Genomic DNA, 20,595 nt, shown 5'->3' on the forward strand with positions numbered 1-20,595 from the left:
ATTAAAACAAAACTGTTTTTCTGTGACGTTGATCTCATTTTATTTAAACTTCTAAAAATGAATCTTTGTCCAAAAGTTGCTAAAATAATATAAATTAGTACCTCTGAATAAAAATGATGGAATGTTGATTTTTATGTTTTTTTTTTTTTTTTTTTTTTTTTTTTCTTCTTATCAGTAGAGAAATTAGACCTGCAGAAAAATAAACTTAATTGTTGTTTGGGCTCTAAGTTATTTATTTTTTCCTGGTTGCTTCCATGCAGCCTGAGCGCGCGGACAGGTAACCCCCGCCCCCCCCCTACAGGAATGTTGTCCATCCAGTCCATCCGTCCTTCTGTCCTCTCCTCCATCATCCGCAGCTGAAAGCTGACAAACCTGCGGCCCCAGAACAGGCAGTGGGGGTCAAAGGTCAGGAGGGTTTAATCAGACACTTTTCCAATCATCAAGTTTTTAGAATTTAGTAAAACTTCTAAAAACCTTCATTATTAATCAATCATAAATAATCAGTTACTGATTATTTATGATTAAATCGTTTTTAATCATTTTATTTAACAGAATTTTCCATTCAATCCTGTTTTAATCCTGAAAATAAAAACGTTTTCTGGATCTAAACTTCCTGCTGATCGTTACTCGGTACCTGAAACGTCATCAAACAGGTGAAGCAGGTGGGTCTCCACCCACAGACTCACCGGGCCACTTTCTGCAGCCGCTGGCCCCGCCCACATGTGACGCCACAGACCGGATTTTCAGGGTCTGGAGCAGAAACCGGACGAGTGACGGTGGAGAAGGTGAGAAATGGTTCCTGCTTTCGGACGGATGTAACTCCGCGTTTCTGGTGAGTTTGGTTCGGATCTGTTCGGAACCGTGAAGCGGGTCAGAGTTCTGCTGGACCCAGACTCCAGGAGAGCTGCCTGTCCTGGTTCTGGTTCTGGTCCTGGTTCTGGTGGGTCTGACGGGTTTCTGGGAGAAACTGTTGACCCATCAGGAACCTGGAAGATCTCCCTGTCTGTGTTTTTGGGTGGTGGTGGATGTGGAGCTGCTGCTGGTGAAGAAGGTCCTGGTCTGGGACAGCAGCGAGCTTCTCCAGGGAGACTGTTGGACCAGGTTCTGCTCTGATTCTGTTCAGTCAACCTGAAGCTGCTCAGATCTTCTCTGCTGGATCAGTAGTCCTGCTGCTGTTCTGGTTGGATGAACCCAGTGTTGTTGAAGTTCTTGTAGATCTGAGGAGCTTCATCAGAGCAGGTCAGAGAGAAGCTTCTATAACTGGTCCTAACAGTGTTCTTTGGACCTGAGAAACTTTTCCATCCAGGTTCAGTCCAGTCTGTAGGGAACGGGGCCACATGGCTGCAGGTTCTCAGGTTCTGGTTCAGGCGGTTTATCCTTCTGCTCCAACATGACCTCCTAACAGTTCTGTCCGGTTCTACAGAACTGTAATTCCTTTGTTAATCAACAACACTCTTCGCCATGTTTGACCTGGCCAAGATGGCCGCCGGGAAGCATGGCCCTTTCAGATCCAGGTGTGCTTCCTGTGCAGGGCTCCAGGTCTGAGAACCTCATGCTGTGAAGGTAGGAGGAGAACCGAGGAACGTTCAGGGAACCAGGATGTCCTACGCAGCCAGAACCATTGACAGCACTGGTTTCCAGTCCGCTTCAAAAACCAGTCACACATAGAAAGCAGCTAAAAGACTGATGAAATGGTTTCTAACTTAAAGGAAAAGTCCGCTCCTATTCAGAATCCAAACTTCTGAAAGTTCTTTAAATCTGAAATGATTCCATCCTGTTCAATAAATGATCAGTGTTTTTAATTCAGAGTAATTTTCACGTGAATGTGCTTTACTGGAGGCAGCCATGTTTGTCAAAGAACACTACTGCCACCTACTGGTTAGTGACGTCACGGTGCGGTATCGGCTGTTGATCAAGTCCCAGTGCTGTATCTGGTGTTTGTCACAACGCGCTATTATCCAAGTCATCTTGAAAACATTCTTCTTCCAAATGTTGGCTACATATTACGGGTTTTTTCTCTGGCCAGAAGTTCGATGGCAAATCCTCCCTCTTCAAGTTGGCGATCCAACGACCAACCCGTCCGTGGAGGATCAGGAATCAGAAAGGTGGAATAACTCTTTATTTTCACTTTTACCCGATGTATTCCAGCATCCAGCTGCCATGCACGTGGGCATTGTCAGTTTCACTATAGCTCTGGTGAATTTCAATGGTGAAGTCCTCTGGAAATCTTCAATAAGTTTAACGTGCGCACGAAATACTTATTAATAATATCAATAAATCCGCCCCTGTTTTCAGGCTTATGTTAACTGTAATGACTTATTTTGGACAGGCTGCTATGTAAACGGGCGTTTAGTCCTTCGTTTAGCTATGCTGCGGTTGTTTACACTACGCCTTTTCCACCTAAAATGACGTTTTAGCAACAAATGTCACGTGACTGGCGGAGACCGACTGGGTAAGCAAATCGAGCGCGCCTTAGACCTTACGCGCTCGATTTGCTTACCCAGTTGTCCAGGAATTATATTAATATTATTAATAAGTATTTCGTGCGCACGTTAAACTTATGGCGTGGCCACAAAGTAGTATTTCGTGCGCACAATAAACTTATTGCGAAATACTACTTCCTGGCCACAATTAAATTTTTTTTTTTGACCATGTCATCAGAGGGGCTCCGCACTTACCGCACCGTGACGTCACTGCTGGAAGATGGCAGGAGGGAGGGGCTATTATATTTGGGCAAAGATGGCCGCTCCCAGACTCAGTGATCGCAACGACAATAATTATTTTTTTACTGATTAACGCTAAATTCATTAAATCACCGCTAACCTATTAGTTTTAGGTATAAATAATGATCCATTGATTATTCCTCGCTGACCAGATTTTTCCTTTAAAAAGAAAAATAGGAATTTTTTTTTCTAAAAAAATTAACCAATTTCAACCTTAAATGAGTTTGAATATAAATATCAATTAAACTCAGAGTTGTTTCTAAGATCTAACCTCATGATTCTCTGTCCAATAAAACCTACAGAGATTTTATTCGTTTTCTACTTTTTCATTCTTTAGTCTTTCATATCGTCTAAATGATGAAACATTTTAGTGAGAAATGATCCAAAGTTAAGATGAAAAGATGCTTTTGAATGAGGATCTGCATCCAGAGCCTGTGAGTTAAAACCAATGAAGGTGGAACAACCGGATGAGTGGAGGTGTGAGGGACGCCATGTTCTGGCTAACTAAGCTAACAGCTATTAGCCCGTAGCCTCAGCTGGTTCTCTGATGGAGGATTTCATTTTCATGGCGCCGCTGGGAACAGGAAGTCGTCCAGATCCTGAAACAGGAAGCCCAGATAACCACACCGCCACCACCAGATTCAGAAGAAGCTTTATTGCCAAGAAATGTTTAACCTGAAGGAGGAATTGGCTTTAGGATCTACATATTTCCATGTGTTAAAATATTCATATTGTTTCCAACACTTAAGGGTCAGTGGAGGACCTGGTCCATGTAAGCAAAGCTTTATGGTTGGAGGTTCTGGTCCTGTTGGACCACAGCTCTGTGTCCAGGGGTGGGAGGGATCAGCTGCTGTGCTAGCTGCTCCCCCCCTGGGTCCTGGAGGTGTATACTTCCAGAGGAGAAGGAGCAGCAGCTCTGCTGGAGCCGGTCTGCAGCCATCAGAGGGTGATGGAGGGGAGAAGGTCACCATCATGGTCTCTGCTGGGCCTTCTTGGTGAGGGAGGATACGTTCAGCTGGTCTGAATTCTGGTTCTGAGAAGTTCTAGATCTTCCTCAAAGGTCCAGTTTTCTTTCATCTTCCTAAAACTCTTCAGGATCACCAAGATGTTTCTGTCTTGAATCTTCTCCCTGGGGGCCATGGACCAATCCCAAACCGGCCCCTAAACACTAACCCTCCGTTTCCCCGCTCCCGCCGAGGGTCCGCCCCATTTAGGGCCGTCCTGACCTCATAGTGCTTTCCTTTTCCGTTGAAGGGAAGAGGGCGCCCCCTCTTAGGAGGGCACAGTTTCTCCTCCACCTCATGACCTCTGACCTTTTCTGAGGCAGCGAGGTCGTAGAGCTTTAGAAGTTGTTCTGGGTTTTTCACTCTTGGATTGATTCTGGAAGGTTTGGTTCTACGCTCGATGTCAGGGACGGTTCTTTGGGACCCGTTCAGACTGAGGGACGTTCATGTTTGTTGAAGCTCTGTAGATGAGGCCTGCTTCATGTTGACAGACGGGTTCCTCTTTTTTTTTTGCTTTGTGGCCTGATTGGTTTGTCTCATATCCCTGCAGCTGTGGCTACAGGCTAGCATCAAACGTTTCCATGGGAACGACTGATGACTGCAGGAGCTCTGGGTGAAGGTCTGTAGAAGAACTGCCTTTTAATGAGACAAACGAGCAAAAACAGATTCAATCATTTTTCTCAGAGCTTTAGGTTTGAGAAATGCTTGAAAAGTGAGTAAAAAAGCAAACGAAACGAATCCACAGGGAACATCTGGTCCAAAGAGGGATGTTTGAAGGCACCGGTTGCCATGGTGATTCGCGGATCACATCTTCTCATCAGTTCAGAAGATAAAATTGATATCAAGCAAACTTCCAACCTGGGAGCATCAGAACCTTTAGGATCCAGTTTCTCCAGAACCACCTGGGACTAAAAGGAAGTGATTTTTCAAAAGATGTCGTTTCTGGACTTTCTCAGTCAAAGGAAACCCAGAAACAGATGTGAAAAATGATGCTTTCTTTTACCTACAAAGTGTTTTATTACAGTTTTCTGTGGCAGAAAAGGTAAAAAAAGAAACAAAAAAAAGGTAAAAATTTAGAGACATGTTCACCTGGTGTAACCAGGATTATCCGTTACACGAGAATGAAACCAACATTTTAGCCAACTAGCTGTGATGGAAACCATCTTCTCTGGACCAGAGAACCACGGTGATGGCAGCATCATACTGTGGGGGTGCTGAGACAAGCAGGCTAAAGAAGAAACAGGTTGGAGTTTCTCCTTCCAGAGGAAAATCCATCCTGAACGTCCATCCAGAGAAACAATGGCTGCTTCAGTTCTGCTCGGTTACAAAGTCAGACCAACTCAACCGTCTTTATGAAGCTAAATTTGATTTCCTTTCAAACTAGCCTAACCTAGCTAAACCCAAGATTAAAATTCATTACAGATAAACTTTATAAACCAGCTCTGTTGAAGCTACTTGGTACATTTTCATGCGAGTCTGTTCTGCAGTGCTTGTTTTCAAACACTCTCAGTGCTGCCCCCTTTGGGTAGTTTTCTTTTCCTGTGGGTAAAGAGTTCTTGCAGGTACAAGCTAACGGCGTCATAGCCCAGCATGTGGTTTAATGCTAGGCTATGATGCTAACGTCGTCATAGCCCAGCATGTGGTTTAATGCTGGGCTAAAATGCTAACGTCGTCATAGCCCAGCACGTGGTTTAATGCTGGGCTATGATGCTAACGTCGTCATAGCCCAGCACGTGGTTTAATGCTGGGCTATGATGCTAACGTCGTTATAGCCCAGCGTGTGGTTTAATGCTGGGCTATGATGCTAACGTCGCCATAGCCCAGCGTGTGGGTTAATGCTGGGCTATGATGCTAACGTCGTCATAGCCCAGCATGTGGTTTAATGCTGGGCTATGATGCTAACGTCACCATAGCCCAGCATGTGGTTTAATGCTGGGCTATGATGCTAACGTCACCATAGCCCAGCATGTGGTTTAAAGCTGGGCTATGATGCTAACGTCGTCATAGCCCAGCGTGTGGTTTAATGCTGGGCTATGATGCTAATGTCGTCATAGCCCAGCATGTGGTTTAAAGCTGGGCTATGATGCTAACGTCACCATAGCCCAGCATGTGGTTTAAAGCTGGGCTATGATGCTAACGTCGTCATAGCCCAGCACGTGGTTTAATGCTGGGCTATGATGCTAACGTCGTCATAGCCCAGCACGTGGTTTAATGCTGGGCTATGATGCTAACGTCGTCATAGCCCAGCACGTGGTTTAATGCTGGGCTATGATGCTAACGTCGTCATAGCCCAGCATGTGGTTTAATGCTGGGCTATGATGCTAACGTCGTTATAGCCCAGCGTGTGGTTTAATGCTGGGCTATGATGCTAACGTCGCCATAGCCCAGCGTGTGGGTTAATGCTGGGCTATGATGCTAACGTCGTCATAGCCCAGCATGTGGTTTAATGCTGGGCTATGATGCTAACGTCACCATAGCCCAGCATGTGGTTTAATGCTGGGCTATGATGCTAACGTCACCATAGCCCAGCATGTGGTTTAAAGCTGGGCTATGATGCTAACGTCGTCATAGCCCAGCACGTGGTTTAATGCTGGGCTATGATGCTAACGTCGTTATAGCCCAGCGTGTGGTTTAATGCTGGGCTATGATGCTAATGTCGTCATAGCCCAGCATGTGGTTTAAAGCTGGGCTATGATGCTAACGTCACCATAGCCCAGCATGTGGTTTAAAGCTGGGCTATGATGCTAACGTCGTCATAGCCCAGCACGTGGTTTAATGCTGGGCTATGATGCTAACGTCGTCATAGCCCAGCACGTGGTTTAATGCTGGGCTATGATGCTAACGTCGTCATAGCCCAGCACGTGGTTTAATGCTGGGCTATGATGCTAACGTCGTCATAGCCCAGCACGTGGTTTAATGCTGGGCTATGATGCTAACGTTGTCATAGCCCAGCACGTGGTTTAATGCTGGGCTATGATGCTAACGTTGTCATAGCCCAGCACGTGGTTTAATGCTGGGCTATGATGCTAACGTCGTCATAGCCCAGCACGTGGTTTAATGCTGGGATATGATGCTAACGTCGTCATAGCCCAGCACGTGGTTTAATGCTGGGCTAAGATGCTAACGTCGTCATAGCCCAGCACGTGGTTTAATGCTGGGCTATGATGCTAACGTCGCCATAGCCCAGCATGTGGTTTAATGCTGGGCTATGATGCTAACGTCGTCATAGCCCAGCACGTGGTTTAATGCTGGGCTATGATGCTAACGTCGTCATAGCCCAGCACGTGGTTTAATGCTGGGCTATGATGCTAACGTCGTCATAGCCCAGCGTGTGGTTTAATGCTGGGCTATGATGCTAACGTTGTCATAGCCCAGCGTGTGGTTTAATGCTGGGCTATGATGCTAACGTCACCATAGCCCAGCATAGAACATTCATGGTCGTAGTGATTCCTCCTGTCCTCCACTGCCTCAGCTGCACAGTCTACAGACTATACTATAGCATCCATCAGCGTTTAGATGGATTTATTGGTTGGTTCATCCACTGACTGGGAAATTACCAGTGGAAGCCAAATGCTACTCAGGTAGCCATTTTTATAGCGCGTCTCTGTGGGAGTGGGAGTGCCAATATGGCGGCAGGTGACTTCACTTTTTTTGGGCTATCAGTAACCCAGTGAATAGAGATCAGTGATCTATACGCCCATCTTGCAAAGGATTGTGGGAAACTGTGCAGCTCTTTAGCACGAGCTAGTAAGATGGTGAGGTCCCTGCGGTAAATGAACAGTGAAAGGAAGCTTCCTGCTCCCTTCCTTTCTGCTAGCACTTTCTGGACACCACTGATCATGGTGACCGCTGACACGTGTTGCCTTTGACCTCTGAGTTGTTCTGATTAGTGGTGTTACGCCCTCCTGAAGGTCTGGGGGTTCAGGGGCAGTAACATAAAAATGTGTCCAGAGAAAATAAGTGGAATTTAAAATGATTTATTACAAAATAATGTTTCACAAAACCATAACAAAATACAGCTAAACCCAATTAAAACGAAAATAAAGGGGCAACAAATTCAGGAATGGTTAAGTGCAAATTAAATTTCAAAATGTCCAAACAAGTCAGTCTAAAGTAAACTAAAATAAAACCCAAAGAAAAGACAAAAGGGAGCACCAAACCTCCCAAAGACAAGCTTCTCGCCTACAGAGTTCAACTAAAGCAGATTCAAACAACTTACAGAACAAGCAAGTGCAAATCGTTCAAATTGCCCAAAGCAGTTTCAAACACCAAAGGTGGGGGAATTGCTTAACAAACCCTCCTCCTACTAGCAGTCCCAATTAAATGATTTCAGGAGTCTTTATATGGTGCAGGTTGGCCTCATCAATGCCTGATTGCTTTGACAATCCTCTGCTGCTCCAATCAGGTCACTGCCCCTCTGTAGCGACAAGGAAGGAGTTTATCACAGCTGAACCTGCACAACAAAAACCAGCCTGCACCGCCTCAAGGGGCCAGGGGCCCAAACAAGTGGTATTCAGCTAGGGCCTCTTTCAACCTCTGCTTCAGAGGAGGATGGAAAGTTCTGCACCTCAAAAGATGTTTATGCCCCAACAACCAGCATCCCCCTCAATCAGCAATGCTAGGCTGAGTTAGCGGGAGAAAATCCTCAGTCGTCCAGATCAGAGTCATTCCAAAAAACTAAAGAAAATTAATCCACTGGACTTTGATTCCAAGTTTGAAGATGTTTTGTTTCCCATCCAGGAACCTTTTTGTCAGGAAGAGCGTCAAGTTCCAGGTTTTATACAGCAGCCCATACCTGTCTATGGCTCTGTTCGAAAACCTAGGACGCATCCTTAGAAGACCGGATTCGAAGGCCGATTACGTCATAGCGCGGCGCCGAGGTCTGGTCGGATTCCAAGAGTCCTCGTTATGCGGCCTTAAAATGCGTCCTTCTTTTTGCCCGATTTGAAGGACGGGTCTGATGTATCCTCGGTATTCTTGGATATCCCAGGATTCATTGTGAGACCAAGCAAGCTGTGATCAGAGGAAAGGTTACTTGGCGCGGAACAGTGGTGAAAATTGGAAGTTCAGTTTAATATAATACAACTCTGTGAATAGTTCCGTCTGAAATGAATGAAAATAGCTGTTTTAATGGTTATTGAGTCAGATATGTGGCGGTAATGTTTGATTTATCTAAAGGTTTTTATCTGTTACTGTGTAAATGAGTTTGGCTGGAATTTAAGGACAGATTCTAATATATCTGCAGAGTGGGGACTATAAATCTGATAGTTTTATCTTTTTATTGCTATTTTGCACAATATGCTTAACTTCGTATTTTTGTTGTTGAATATTAGAGATTTTGCAGATATATTTTTTATAAATATATTGTTTAGATTTACTTATATCTTTCTAACCCTTTTATAGAAAAGAATAGAAAATCCCTTTATTGTCCCACAATGGGCAAATTTACAGCAGCAGAAAGATTATTGAAAATGGTCACACAAATGAGGACATTAGAAAAATGTATAAGCATAACATAATAGTGAAGAGTTAAAATATAAACAATAAAATCCTGTAAAGTGTTTTAACAATATAAAACTGGAGAATAAATAACCAATATGCAGCTATGGACATTTTTACAGTAATGGATATTTGAAAATAGCAGCAACATCAGAGATGTGCAGAATGACAGCAGCAGGTTATTTAACTGACTAAGGTTTCTATCATTACATTTGATTTTATTTGTTCCTGCTCCCGGTGGTTGGAACATTTATTCCACTCTGGATTCTTGTGAGTGTAGTCTTTGTTCACTTCACAATAAAAAAGAAATAAATAAACAGTTTTGAAAACTTCTGTATTCATTCTTTTCCTGCTTTGTGTGTCAGCGTTCACGGTTGCTAAGCAACAGAGCATACGGCGGTAAAACCCGCCAAAGGGTAGACCTGGTCGAATTAACAGCCAAAACTCTTCCGGTCTCCTTATTTTCAAGGACTTCGAAGGATCCAGTCTAGGTAGACCGCGTCCTTGGAGGACCCGTCCTAGGTTTTCGAACAGAGCCCTTGTCTCATTCCTTCCCGTAATCATCGCAGCCCCCACCCCTTTACAGGAGAACAGAAGACCTCACCTGTTCTTCCAGGCCAACAATTCCCTTTAACGACCCCCCCTCTTAGAGACATAGACAGGTATGGGGCATTGCAGGCTAACAGAGAAGCTAACGACCCCCATTCCAAAGGGGGGGACCCGTTCATCCGTTTCTATTTGCATGTTTTCTAAACTAAAACCAGGCTTTGTTGGGCTGCTGGATAAAACCTGGAACTAAACGCTATTTCTGACATTTCGAATTGAAAAAGCTTCCTGGATGGAAGAGAAACGTCTTCAAACTGGGAAACAAAGTCCAGTGGCTATGCTAAGTTAGCCTCCACTTCCCCCTTGCCCTGACTACATCCTCATCTGCTAAACCCATGCGCTCATCCCCACAACAAGCCTCTCCTACTTTCATGAGACTTTTTAGGATCTTCCTGAACCTTTTCATAGAGACCGCCCACATTCATTGAGTCCAGGTAAACTTTAGCTCTGGATGCTTCTGGAGAAACAGGAGCTGAAGGTTCTGTTTAATTAATGGGATTTCAGGAAACACTGCAGACTCATAAAGATGAACCACAGAAGTTTCTGATGCCAACGTGTCAACGGTTTATTTGATATAACTTTTATTTTTTTTATCCAGAATACTTTTTGTTTTAGTCTTGAAAGTGAGAATGCAATCGCCATAGCAACCAGTGATTTAGATTAAAAAAAAATTTGAATACTTTTGCAGTTAGTGTCTGGGTGTCAACAATTCTTCCTCTGCAAGAAATAGTTTGTTGTTGGCCTTAAAAACAGGAAATCCCAAAGGTGCCAGAGGTTCGCTATGATTGAAAGAGTTTTCAGGATAACTGTGGATTGTAATGTGGATGGATACACATTTTGTTTTGGTGGTTAAGCGCCACCTAGTGGTGAAAATTGGTGATTGCTCCTTGAAAGACCTCAGAACTTCCCCAATAAAAGGAAATGAGATGATTGACATTCATGATTCTGTTGGTTCTGAGGTTTCTTGCAGGGATCTGCATTTTGTTTGGAGAAAATAAAGTTATTTAATAACGAAATATGTTGTTCTAAATATCAATATTCAGCTGAAGGTGAAGACGGGTCCTGATTAATGTCTGGTTCCTCTGGGTTTCTGTCCAGCAGCAGGTCTCTGATAATGGCAGAGGCACCAGAACTCTTCTCAGAACAGGAACTGACCTGCTCCATCTGTTTGGACCTGTTCACTGATCCGGTTTCTACCCCCTGTGGACACAACTTTTGTCAGGTGAGCTCCTCCTGAGGCGGCGTGGCTCATTAGAGCGTTTCTGGAGGCTGAAGTCTGACCTGTGTGCTGTGGTGTCTTTGCAGGCGTGTATCGGTGGCTACTGGGCCTCCAGCTCCGTCTGCACCTGTCCTCTCTGTAAACGGCAGTTTGACGAACGTCCGCAGCTCAGTATCAACAAAGTCTTTGCTCTCATAGCGGATAAATTCAAACAGACCCGTTATGGAGCCACTGGGCTTTCAGCGCCGGTCGGGAATGGGACTCTGGACTCCATGGACGACGGCAGGAGTACCAACCCGTTCCTGTCGCCGCCCCAGGCGGCGGCGGCGGCAGCTCCAGAGAATGTGGTGTGGTGTGACGTCTGCTCCGGCGTCAAACGGCCAGCCGTCAGCTCCTGCCTCACCTGCACCGCCTCCTACTGCAATGAGCATCTGCAGCCCCACTACAACACCCCCTTCTACGCCAAACACCCTCTGATGGACCCCATGGAGGCCCTCAGGGGCCGCACCTGTTCCATACACCGACGCTTGATGGAGGTAAGAGCAAACGATTCCGAGCCGATCCACCCAAATCCGACAGGATTAGAACTTCTGGTTTCCTTTTATTTTCCTGGAAAGTTCTGCTGTTCTCTGGGTCCATCAGTTTCTGCATTTTAGCCTCCAACACATTCTGGAAAAATATTTTTCAGTTCCGATTTTCCTCCAGGTCCCAGCCTAACCCATAGTTCCCTCAGACTCGTCTCCTCTTCCTCAGCCAGGTCTCTGGAGCGGTGCTTTCTATCCTACTGTTGAGCATGATGGGCATCCCTGGTGAATATGAGGTTCTGAGGGCAGGAGATGTTCCTCTAAAGCCTCCATAGGTTATTTTTTATGCGGATTATCCAAGTCTGTACCATAATATCACCTCCTACCATCATAGAAGAGATGACCCTTGATGGTCCATCCTAAAAAAAACTCTCAGACCATCACAGCTTTAGACTTTAGACTTTATTTGTCCCCAAAGGGGAGATTCTTTTCCACATACACAGAGCTCGTTTACACAAGACATAAAAAAAGACACCCCTAGTAAACACCAACACCAGCAAAAGTACAAGACATGATAGGAGACATGATACACTCAACGGGGCCTGTTGTTTAAAAAAGTGATGGCTGAAAGGATCAGGCTCCTGCCAAAATGGGCCCTTCTACACCTGAGTGCCCTGTACCTCCGTCCAGAGGGCAGGGGTATGAGGTAGTCCTGTAGTGGGTGAGGGGAGTCTCGTTCTATGGAGAGTGAAAAGCGTCCAATGGCCTGTTGGTTTGTGTCTGTAAGGTTGGGTTTGGGGAGTCCAATGATTTTAGCTTCTCAGCAGATCTCTCCTATGATTTTTAAGGAATGTCTTTCAGCCTGAAATGCAGAAATCAATCCATTTTATCCTGAACAGTCAAGATCAAGAAAAAAAGCATAGTTCTCATAATGACCATCTAGCACCAGGTTGTTTGCAGCCTCTGGAGTTCTGGGGAATTCCTGACTGAGTGGATCAAGCAGATCCTAAAGCGATTGGACTCCTGAGGCCAGGAGGGCTGAAAGAGGGAGTACCTCCTCTATGGTCTGATAGGAGCTCCATTTAAACATGGAACCCATGGAGTCCCCAAACCCCTCAGGTTTCATCAGTTAGGCTCTCACCCTGTATCAGAGCGAGTTAAAATAAACGATCATTCATCTACCAGGTGACCTTCCCCCATCTCTACTTCCAGTTTTTGCCAGAGAGCCTCATAGTTAACGCAGATATGCCCCCCCTTCCACAGACACTCTGCTTTAACTTTCCATAATTGTAGGCGACCGCAGACAGGAGGCCTCTGATTGGTCAAATCTACATCCTCTCTACTCTACGCGTATTTCCTGTTTGGCACCTAATGGCAGAATCTCTGGCTGTAGCGCCGTCCACCACACCTGGCACACCTCGGACTCTATCCCAGACACCGTGCAGGACGCTAGTTTGTAGCTCTGAGCGCCGGTCTGTTGGTTTGCATCCGAAGCCAAAACACGCAGCGCCACAGCCAGTCTTTGGGGAACCCTCACGGGTGAACTGTGTGTCGTCCAGTGTCGGATGAGGCGTTGTAGACGGCGAACAAGCTCGTCAAACCAACACGGACGCCCACAATCCTAGCTAGTTCCTGATTGTCCTTCTGGCGTTGTGGCGTGGAATAACATAGCGCAGGCCATGCTTCAATATTGGGCATAATTCAAAAATATTAGCTTCATACCTGCAACAAGCTAACTGCAACACCCTGCTGCTGGACGATAACCAGCCCTTTAGTCCTCGTTCCAAATTGTTTAGTCACCACATTGGCTTAAGAGATGCTCTGTGGATCCTGATACTTTGATGGCAGTCAGTCATTTAGATCTTTCTTCTGCCCATTTTTCCAGGTTTTATTAGCAAGTCATAAGATGCACACCCTTAATTTGCAAGACAACAGTCTAATTCCCCATGGTGATCATAACGTTTTGCTATATAGGTATTTCCTTCTCGTCATGGTTGTCTCCTCTCCTCTGATTTTGTCTTAATGAATGGAGGACGTTCCACCAACTGAACGTTTTCAACATCGTCTGCCTTTCATCAGGTCTTCTGTAAGACATGTCAGCGCTGCATCTGCGCCATTTGTGTCCTTGAGGAACATCGGACTCACAAGACCGTCTCCGTCCAGACCGAGAGACTTGGAAAACAGGTAGAGAGGACAGGACCCACTCCTGGCCTCTGGTCAACCCGAGTTCTCATCGCCGTCCTCATGTGATCTACGTCTGTGTGTTCAGAAACTGGTGGCGAGGACAGAGCAGGAGATCCTGAACCGCATCAAGGAGAAGGAGATCCGTTTGGGTGACCTGAAGAGGAAGCTGGAAGGCGTGCAGGTCTGAAAACAGCCTGAGCTCTGATGAGATGTTCTACTGAACAGCCATAAAGTCCAGTTTAAAGGTCTTGATCCGGTCCTGGTTTCTTACTGTTTTTCTGGAATCTTTCACAGCCGTCCTAAGCTGCTGTTTTCCAGAACTTTCTAAAGTTTTCGTAAGATGTCCGGCGGATTTTGGCTGATTATCCAGGACTGGTTGTGAACTTTATCCTGTTATGGTTCATATTGGTGAAGCAACAAGTTTTTTTGTGTGATTTGGTCTCAGAACTACGCCGACAAAGAACGAGGCGATGTCGAACACCTTCTGGACGAAGTGTCAGCCTCACTGGACAGAATCCGGACTCAAGTGGTGGGTGGGATCCAGAGCCAGCTGGAGGGTGTGATGTCGAAGGGGGAAGGGCTGGTGAACCGTCTGGAGGCGGAGCTTAGCCAGCTGAAGGACAGAAGAGCCACGCTTGAGGTTCAGGCCATCAGTCAGGACCACATCAGTTTCCTGCAGGTAGCAGCTGAACGTCCGATGTTTGAGGTGTTAACGTAATCAGAGGAGAATTAAAAGACCTATTTTTCCCCTCTTCTTCTTCTTCTCCTCTTCTTCTTTTTCCAGAGCTTTGAGGAGGCCATGGCTCCTCTGGAGGATGAAAAGCAGGACAACGCTGAAGAAGACTCTGACTTTTCCCTTCACTTCCAACTGGATGACATAAAGACCAACCTGTCAGATGTGAAGATCAGGGTAGATGAAATTTGGATGGGGGAGCTCCGTCCAAGAGCCTCCAGAGGTTCAAGAGGCTCCAGAGATTCCAGAGACTCCTGTAAGTCCAATGTCGTCAGAGGTTTGGTCTCCAAGCGTAGACTCTGTCTAACGGGTCTGTTTCCCGGCGGTGTTTCAGTTCCAGCGGGAGAACTGATGGCAGCAGAGAGCATGATGAGTCTGAGAGGAAGCAGAGGGACCCTGAGGATGAGTCAGCTGTCTTTGAAAGGTGAAGCCAGAACCCAGGATGGGTTCGTGTTTATGGTCACGGACCTGCAGCTTTCTGACTCTAGTTTCCCTTTTCCCCTCAGATATTAAGAAGAGCAAACATGTTACAGGTGCGTACCTTTAACAAGGTCTGACTTTTTCTGTTTCAAGGGAAACTTTATTTAGACTTAGGGGAAAAATTCATGTTAGAATAATCTGAAAACTACAAGTTGGACTTTTACCTATGAAGGTTATTTTGTTTAGAAACTATCTGGGCATTGTAAGTGTGAAGTTGTAGAGTGAGCTACATTCTAAGTTTTGTATTTGTAGAATTCCATCTGTTTTACACCTTTCAAATTTTAAGTACAGGTACACAAATTCTGTTCTACAAGTTGCACAACAAAAACCTCTTAGATTCTCAGTTTTGCCCAAAATGGTTCAGAACTATTGTTGCAAAACCATTTGTGCATTGTAAATTGTAAATTTTTTTTAATCTGTCACAATTACAAAAAAGTTACACTTCAAATTCGTGAGTACAAGTACACAAATCGTGTTCTGCGAGTTACACATTAAAAATGTCTTCCATTCAGTTTTGCTGCAATTCATCCAAAACGAATGGTGCAAAAAAAATCAAGCACGTGTTAAAATCTTAAAAAAGTCATTCTATTTTTTTTTTCTGAACACAAATACAAATCATTAAATACAACTGCATGAATCTGCTGCTGTGAGTCACAAATTCAACTTTACAAGTTATGCATTTTCACTTTTGAAACAAATGTAACACCCCGATCAGGAAGGCAACATGGCGCTAGGCAATATCACACCATCTAGTAATGGTTGCTTTAACAACTCTGCTCCTGATGATCCTTCAGTTTCAAACGCTGCTTCCATGTGTTGTTTAGGTCAATGAATTATCAGACAATCTATGCTCATTTATGGATTTGTGTTTTTAATCTGAATGTTTTCCTGGTTTAGGACTCAAGAAAGCCCGGGCCTACATAGGTGAGCTTTACCTCCCATCGTTAACCTGTTCATATTTCTGTAATTCAGTTTTTCTTTATCAGCTAAATGTCTAGAAGGTCTGAATGTTTCCTGTAGTGCGACAGAACCGTCCCTTAGTGTTGGGTCTTAGTGAGCAGACCCGTACTCTCCTGGGTGTATTTCTACAGTAGCTTTGTCTGAAGATTGTCCCCCTCTGACACTCTAGAGGACGTGACGCTGAATCCAGTGACGGCGTACCCCTTCCTGATCCTGTCAGAAGACAGGAAGCAGGTCAAGAGAGGAGAGAAGCTGCAGTTTTTCCGAAACAGCCAGCAGAGATTTGACGTCTGGTCTTGCGTCATCGCCAAGGAAGGATTCAGCTCTGGACGTCACTACTGGGAGGTGAGGAGCTAGAGAAGATGACGTGAATCTGTAGAATCCTGGTGGGACACCAGCATTAGTCTTTTTGATCTAAGTGGTTTTTACTTTCCTTTAAAGGAAAATTCCGGTTTTTAACACTTTTAGCCCATTTTCTGTAGTGTCCAGGATGTAATCGAATGATCGACACCAAAATTTTGACAATTGGTCCTGTCTCTGCTATTTGGCTCATGCAGAATCCACCTCTGGCTGCTTCAGAATGGCTTCCATAGTGCATGTCCGATAATGTCCTTAAAACAACCTTAAACGTTCTTTTTTTAAAATATGCTACTCACCGGGTCGTCAGCGCTGTTCAATGACGTTCCAAAAAAAGTTTCGTGAAGAAAAACCGTTCCTGTCTTGTTTTATTTAGCATTTTGTAAATCCCAGAACTATTTTTTCCGATACATCACAACCGCTTATAAACTTCCGCCTCCCGTTCGAATCTGAAGCGTTGCACACTCCAGACCACTAGTTAGTGACAATGTCTCTATACTTTGGGAAACTCAAAGTCCAATATGTCCTACTCAAGAATCCACCTTTCGTATTCCATTTTCAGAGTTTTTTAAAGTGTTTAACAGAGCCGTTAGCACCTCGATGTCGGAGTACACAGAGTGAAGCATAAACACTTGGGCCTTGCGAAAAGACTACAACTAAGTGTAAACAGGCCCCATTTCCGTTTCCGGTGGCGGAGGGATATTGACTATTCCAACAGAACTCAATGGGATTTACAAAATGCTAAATAAAACAAGACAGGAACGTTTTTTCTTTACGAAACTTTTTTTGGAACGTCATTGAACAGCGCTGACGACCCGGTGAGTAGCATATTTTAAAAAAAAGAACGTTTAAGGTTGTTTTAAGGACATTATCGGACATGCACTATGGAAGCCATTCTGAAGCAGCCAGGGGGAGATTCTGCATGAGCCAAATAGCAGAGACAGGACCAATTGCCAAAATTTTGGTGTCGATCATTCGATTTCATCCTGGACACTACAGAAAATGGGCTAAAAGTGTTAAAAACCGGAATTTTCCTTTAACTGGTCCAGTCCTTTCTGAGGGTCAGGATCTAGATGTTGACTGTTAAGGAGAGCAGAAGAAGATCTACGTCTTTATTGGGTTCTGTCCATGGGTTCAGAGATGGGAACTAACTTTTTTTAAATGGACATCAGGAGGAGAATCGGGATCTAATAAAACATGCAATATTACCAAATCTGGTTGAAGGCCAGAGGGTGAGATGAGGGTGATGATCATGGAGTAGGACTCTGAAGATAAAGTAGACTTCCTGGGTTAAATTTTCCACGCAGATGAGAATCAGGTCTGGGCCAGGACCTTGGTGCAGATGGGACAATACGCCATGGTTACGGTCACGGAGTGAACTGAGATGTTGAAGCATAGTGGGATAGTTTTTATTGGTCTGTGAGGGTTAAACTGCTTTTTGGTTGATTAGACTTATTTTCCCCCCCTGCAATGTTTCCCACTAATTTATATGTCCTTAAATACACATTATCATGAATTCAACACCTTGTAGTAAAAAGATAATTTGTTATCCAGTCATGGATACATCTTACTCATATTAGAGCAGGAGTCTTTAACATTTTCCAGGTCAATGACCCCAAACTGATGGCGAATGGAGCGGGGGCCCCTTATTATAGATATTGTATGAAACTGTGTTCTATCAAACTGGTCCTATAGTCCCTCTATTACAGATGGAGTAATGTAACTAAAGTAATCCCTCCCTGGGATTATTAAAGTATTTCTGATTCCTGGTTGATGGGACAGGTGTTGTGAATGAAACGGTGCCCAGCTTGAAAGAGCTCCTGTGTGTCGCTGAATGTGAGCATTGATGACTGAAAGACATCTTCTGCCTCCATTTATCTGTTTACTGCAGTCTGTTGGATTCATGTGGATTTAAAGACATTTCAATTAGAGGAAATAATTACAGGGGGGAATATAAAAAAAAAAAGTCTAATCAACAGAAACCTTTGCAACCCCCATGCAGTACCTCCATGGACCCCCAGGGGTAGCGGACCCCTGTTGAAGACCTCCGTTGTAGCTCATGTACATTTTGCTGTTATCCTGTCGTCTTCATTTCCCCTTTTCTTTTCTCAGACCATTTTCTTGTTTAACCATCGATTAAAATTCTGGCGATAGAAAACCAGAGACCAGATCTTCCTTTAAAGTTGATCCTGATTCTTTGGCATGTTCATGCGGTCTAGTTGATCCGGTTTCACTCCTGTTGGGTTAATCTCAATTTAAGAGGTCAGGATTTGTCAAAGGAACAAGGATGCCTAAGTCTTCTCTGGTTATGTGAGGGTGCTGAAGAAGATGATGATGAAGATGGTACTCTGACTATCTTCATCATCATCCAACGGATAAAGTCGTAGGAAGTCATTTGATTTCCAATTCATCCTGGCTTCAGCCAGTCCAGGATAAATGGCTAAAACATCCCATTGCTGGCGGTTCAGGAGGTCAGGGGTCTCATTAACACGGCGATCAATGAAAACACAGTAAGAATGACAGTGAATCTGAATATTATTAGTTCAGATGCGACTATAAGGGGCCTTATTCAAAAAACGTAGATTTGTAACTTATTTAGTTTTTACCCATTTCAGTACGTATTCACTTTGCAGGCAACATGTTTATTTAATAATCAGTTGTAATTTCTAGTTTTGGAAATTACCAGGAGGGACTCGGGTCAACTGGTTGGAGAAGCCCTGAAGGAAGCCGGAGATCGGGATCCGGCTGAGGGTCGGGTTTCTCACCGGGACGCTATGGATCAGAAACTGTAAACCCAACCAGAAGCTGGGGTCTAATAGGTGTTGTTGCACCCGGTGTTTTGTCCTTGCAGGTTTCTGTTGGAGAGAACAAGGATTGGAAACTGGGTGTGGTGAGTGAGTCAGCCCAGAAGAAAGGCCTGTTTGACATGAGTCCCACCAACGGTTACTACGCCATCTGGTGGAGCGGCCACCAGCTGAGAGCGCTGACTGCTCCACCTCTCACCAAGGTCTACCTCCAACTAAAACTGCATCTAATCCTGAATATTTCTAGTTCAGAAATTTACATTTAATGTTTGCGTATCGGATTCATTTCAGATTAAAGTTTTAACATCAAACCATTAATGCCACAGTGGCGGATTATTGCATTATATAGAAATGTTAGTGGAACCTAATCTTTCTCTCTGCTAACTGCTGCTCTCTGGCCTGCAGGTGAAAGGTCACCATACGAAACTGCGACAGGTGGGCGTCTTCCTGGATGTGGAGGAGGGTCAGGTCTCCTTCTTCAACGTGAAGTCAAACTCGGAGATTTACAGCTTCAACACCAACACAGAGTTCACTGAGAGGATGTTCCCTCTGTTCGGCACCGGGGACAAAGAGGTCCCTCTGATCCTGGCCACCACCCAGTAGCTACCCGCCTGACGGGAACCACCGGCACCAGGTCCCGGACTAGAATCGGCTCAAACCCAGACTTTTGGGAGGAGAAAGGAGGCGATGTGGTTCTCCTGCAGAACATGGAAGCTAACCGTCAGGGACGCCACAGATGAGCCACAGGATCCACGGTTCCATGCTGCAGGGGAGCCATCGCCTCCTTTTACCACAATGATGATGATGTAAAGAGAAGTACTTCCTGGATCGGATCACTTCCATGAAACTGGTTTACACAAAAAATAACGAAATTATAATGAATTTAAAGCGAAGGAGACGTGAAAAAGCAGCGAGGATCATCTCTTCAACCACCACGAAGATCCGCAGAACCAGAGCCGCCTTTAGTTCTACATCAGGAACCCACCGAGGACTGCTGATCCACCCAAACTAAGCCACTGATACCAAGTTATTACATAGAGATTTAGTTTATAGATTGGCTAAAATCAGAAATGCTTGTTAGAATTTTATCTGAGTGGGAAAGTTGGACATTTTACTACTGAATTAATAAAATATGAAAAAAAACTGGAAATGTTGTAAATATTTCTTTTAGAAACCATAAAATACTCCAGAGGTAATCTGAGGTTTTAGTTTAGTCATATTTCCTAACTCTGCCTGAATAAAGGAATGAACCATTTTTGCGTTAAGAGCTGATTTAGAAAACAGACTAACCAAAGGAAATGAAGCTCAGGGATGAACTGCAAGCAGTTTTCCCTGCAGCAGACCTGGACGCCAAACGCGTCTCACTGTGATGATGCAACGGTTCTCAGAGCTTTAATTGTTCTGTCCGGGTGGTTCACCACAGAAAGATTCTGTCCAGGATGCGTTCGGCTGAATCACCATGAAGAAAGACCTTTGCCTCCTTCAGATGGGTGGTAGAGACG

The 20,595-nt window shown here is 44.7% G+C and overlaps 1 protein-coding gene across 2 annotated transcripts; it reads left to right on the forward strand.

Moving 5' to 3' along the window:
• Positions 1-741: 741 nt before the first annotated feature.
• On the forward strand, positions 742-20,236 carry LOC119796909 (E3 ubiquitin-protein ligase TRIM39-like). Of its 2 annotated transcripts, none has more exons than XM_038305686.1 (13): positions 742-832; positions 10,931-11,054; positions 11,138-11,587; positions 13,655-13,759; positions 13,845-13,940; positions 14,205-14,438; positions 14,544-14,748; positions 14,827-14,916; positions 14,999-15,025; positions 15,870-15,896; positions 16,102-16,277; positions 19,141-19,296; positions 19,499-20,236. In XM_038305686.1, the coding sequence occupies exons 2-13, from the start codon at positions 10,947-10,949 to the stop codon at positions 19,694-19,696; spliced, it is 1,872 nt and encodes a 623-aa protein (XP_038161614.1). In that variant the 5' UTR covers positions 742-832; positions 10,931-10,946; the 3' UTR covers positions 19,697-20,236. The 2 variants fall into 2 exon arrangements, with proteins under 2 accessions (XP_038161614.1, XP_038161613.1); XM_038305685.1 differs by having other exon boundaries at positions 10,934-11,054.
• The last annotated feature ends 359 nt before the right edge of the window (positions 20,237-20,595 follow it).

Source organism: Cyprinodon tularosa, unplaced genomic scaffold (assembly GCF_016077235.1).
Source record: "Cyprinodon tularosa strain WSP-4 unplaced genomic scaffold, ASM1607723v1 ctg560, whole genome shotgun sequence".
In the NCBI taxonomy this organism is placed as follows: domain Eukaryota; kingdom Metazoa; phylum Chordata; class Actinopteri; order Cyprinodontiformes; family Cyprinodontidae; genus Cyprinodon; species Cyprinodon tularosa.